The sequence below is a fragment of the Echinops telfairi genome, unplaced genomic scaffold (assembly GCF_000313985.2).
Source record: "Echinops telfairi isolate 266 unplaced genomic scaffold, ASM31398v2 ScPeMD7_22;HRSCAF=79, whole genome shotgun sequence".
NCBI lineage: Eukaryota > Metazoa > Chordata > Mammalia > Afrosoricida > Tenrecidae > Echinops > Echinops telfairi.
Window position 1 is genome coordinate 2,738,402 of NW_022103919.1, and position 1,622 is coordinate 2,740,023.

At 54.6% G+C, this 1,622-nt stretch overlaps 1 protein-coding gene across 1 annotated transcript in view; it reads left to right on the forward strand.

The window, feature by feature from the left end:
• The first annotated feature begins 485 nt into the window (after nucleotides 1–485).
• FPGS (folylpolyglutamate synthase) overlaps nucleotides 486–1,622 on the forward strand; it is a 21,439-nt gene continuing 20,302 nt past the window's right edge. The window contains exon 1 of the mRNA XM_004713292.2: nucleotides 486–694. Coding sequence (XP_004713349.1) covers nucleotides 569–694 — 126 coding nt within the window. The 5' untranslated portion in view covers nucleotides 486–568. The remainder of the gene's footprint in view (nucleotides 695–1,622) is intronic.

The window sequence follows — 1,622 nt, forward strand, 5'->3', positions numbered from 1 at the left end:
TGGTTTGTTCTGTTGTGCCTTCGGGTTGCTATGAGGCTGAAGCAACTCCAGGACCCCTAACACCTCCACCACCACCTCACCTGTCGGGGGAGGGGGGCTGGAATAAGGAGGCTAGAAGAGAGGCCAGTAAAAGCCAGCCCTGCCTACCAGGAAGTCTGCCCCAAGGACTGGACACTTCCCAAATACACAGTCGTCCCACCCCAACACCCCCTGCCAGCCATCAATAGCTGCTCACCTTTAACCTCGGCTCAGTTGTTATTTAACTCCAGAGGGTAACTCTGCCTAGACTTGCAGTCGGAAACCCGCCAGGAAAAGGGCCAAGAGGTCCCTGGGCAGGTCCCAGGATTAGGGCGGGCACCTATCAGGCAAGACCTTCCTTCTTGCAACTGGGAGGTTAGAACTTTGCCCCAGGGTCCCTGTCAGGGGAGAAGGCTGGCCTGGGGAACCTCCCCCAGCTCTCCCTCCCCTCTCTGGCCCAGCGTGAAGCCAGGGCGGACCTGGCTGGGCAGAGGAGCTTGGGTTCTGAGTCCCCGCAGGCCCGCCTTGGGGAAGAGCAGGAAGCCTGGGGATGAGAGGTGGCAGGTCTTTGGCTGACGCCGCCTGGCCCGTCACTGAGAAGTTCCGGTGGGAAGCCAGCATGGCCCGGCAGGGCCGACCTGGGTGTCCTCTGAGAGCTAATGCTGCCTCCTTCCAGGTAGGAGAACCCTTGGACGGGTGACCTCGTCTCTCAGAGCCTCAGTTTCCTTTTTCTTTTGTACATCAGGTGTGAATAATCTCTAGGGGATTCAAAGCCGTTGGTGATGGCAAGAACCCCACGCATGTGTGGAGCCTCAAGAGAAAGACCGAATAAGCCAGCAGGCTTGCTCCAGAGGCCCGAGGTGGCTCAAAGAGTCCCACCCTTCAGAAGCCCCTGTCCCAGTGGGGTTGGGGAAATCCTTGAGGAGGGGTCTTGGAGGGGAATCTTGAGAGGAGGAGTAGGAGGTGGGGGAGGTCAATCAGGGGTCTTCCTGTGGCAGGTCTCGTTGAAATAGGCCACTGGTCAGCCTTCATCTAAGTTAACTCTCAGGACCGCCCACCTGCCCCTGAGAAGAAGGGTTGTTAGCCCCACTTTGTTTTTTTTCAATAGTTTTATTGGCATACGCTTCCCAGATCACACAGTTTAATCACGCAGTCACGTTAGGAAGAGTTGTGCTGTAATCCATTTCAGAACATTTTCTTCCCCGCTCACTGTGGTTAGCGCCCCATTTGCACCCCATCCAGTTCCTGCCTCCACGGACCTACCGATCCTGGGTCTCATAGACAGACAGTCTTTCAAACAACACAGTGATTCAGCACTGCACAAAGCAAACCAACACCCAGCAACCGTGACTGTAGAGAGTATAGAACTTCCATCAAAAGGAAAGACGAAAATATGAAAAACTGAAATCACTTTAAGAAGGGTCAAAGGGGAGATCAAATTGTAAGAGATTTGGAAGTTAACCCAGAGACAGCTGCCACCATGAACTTCACAATGCTCTCCACGTGACAGCAAGCCTGCGCCCACCAGCATCCCTACGGTTATACCAGCAACAATGATCATAGCAACATGGTTCACCTGATTCCTACCTGTGCCCCCCTAGATC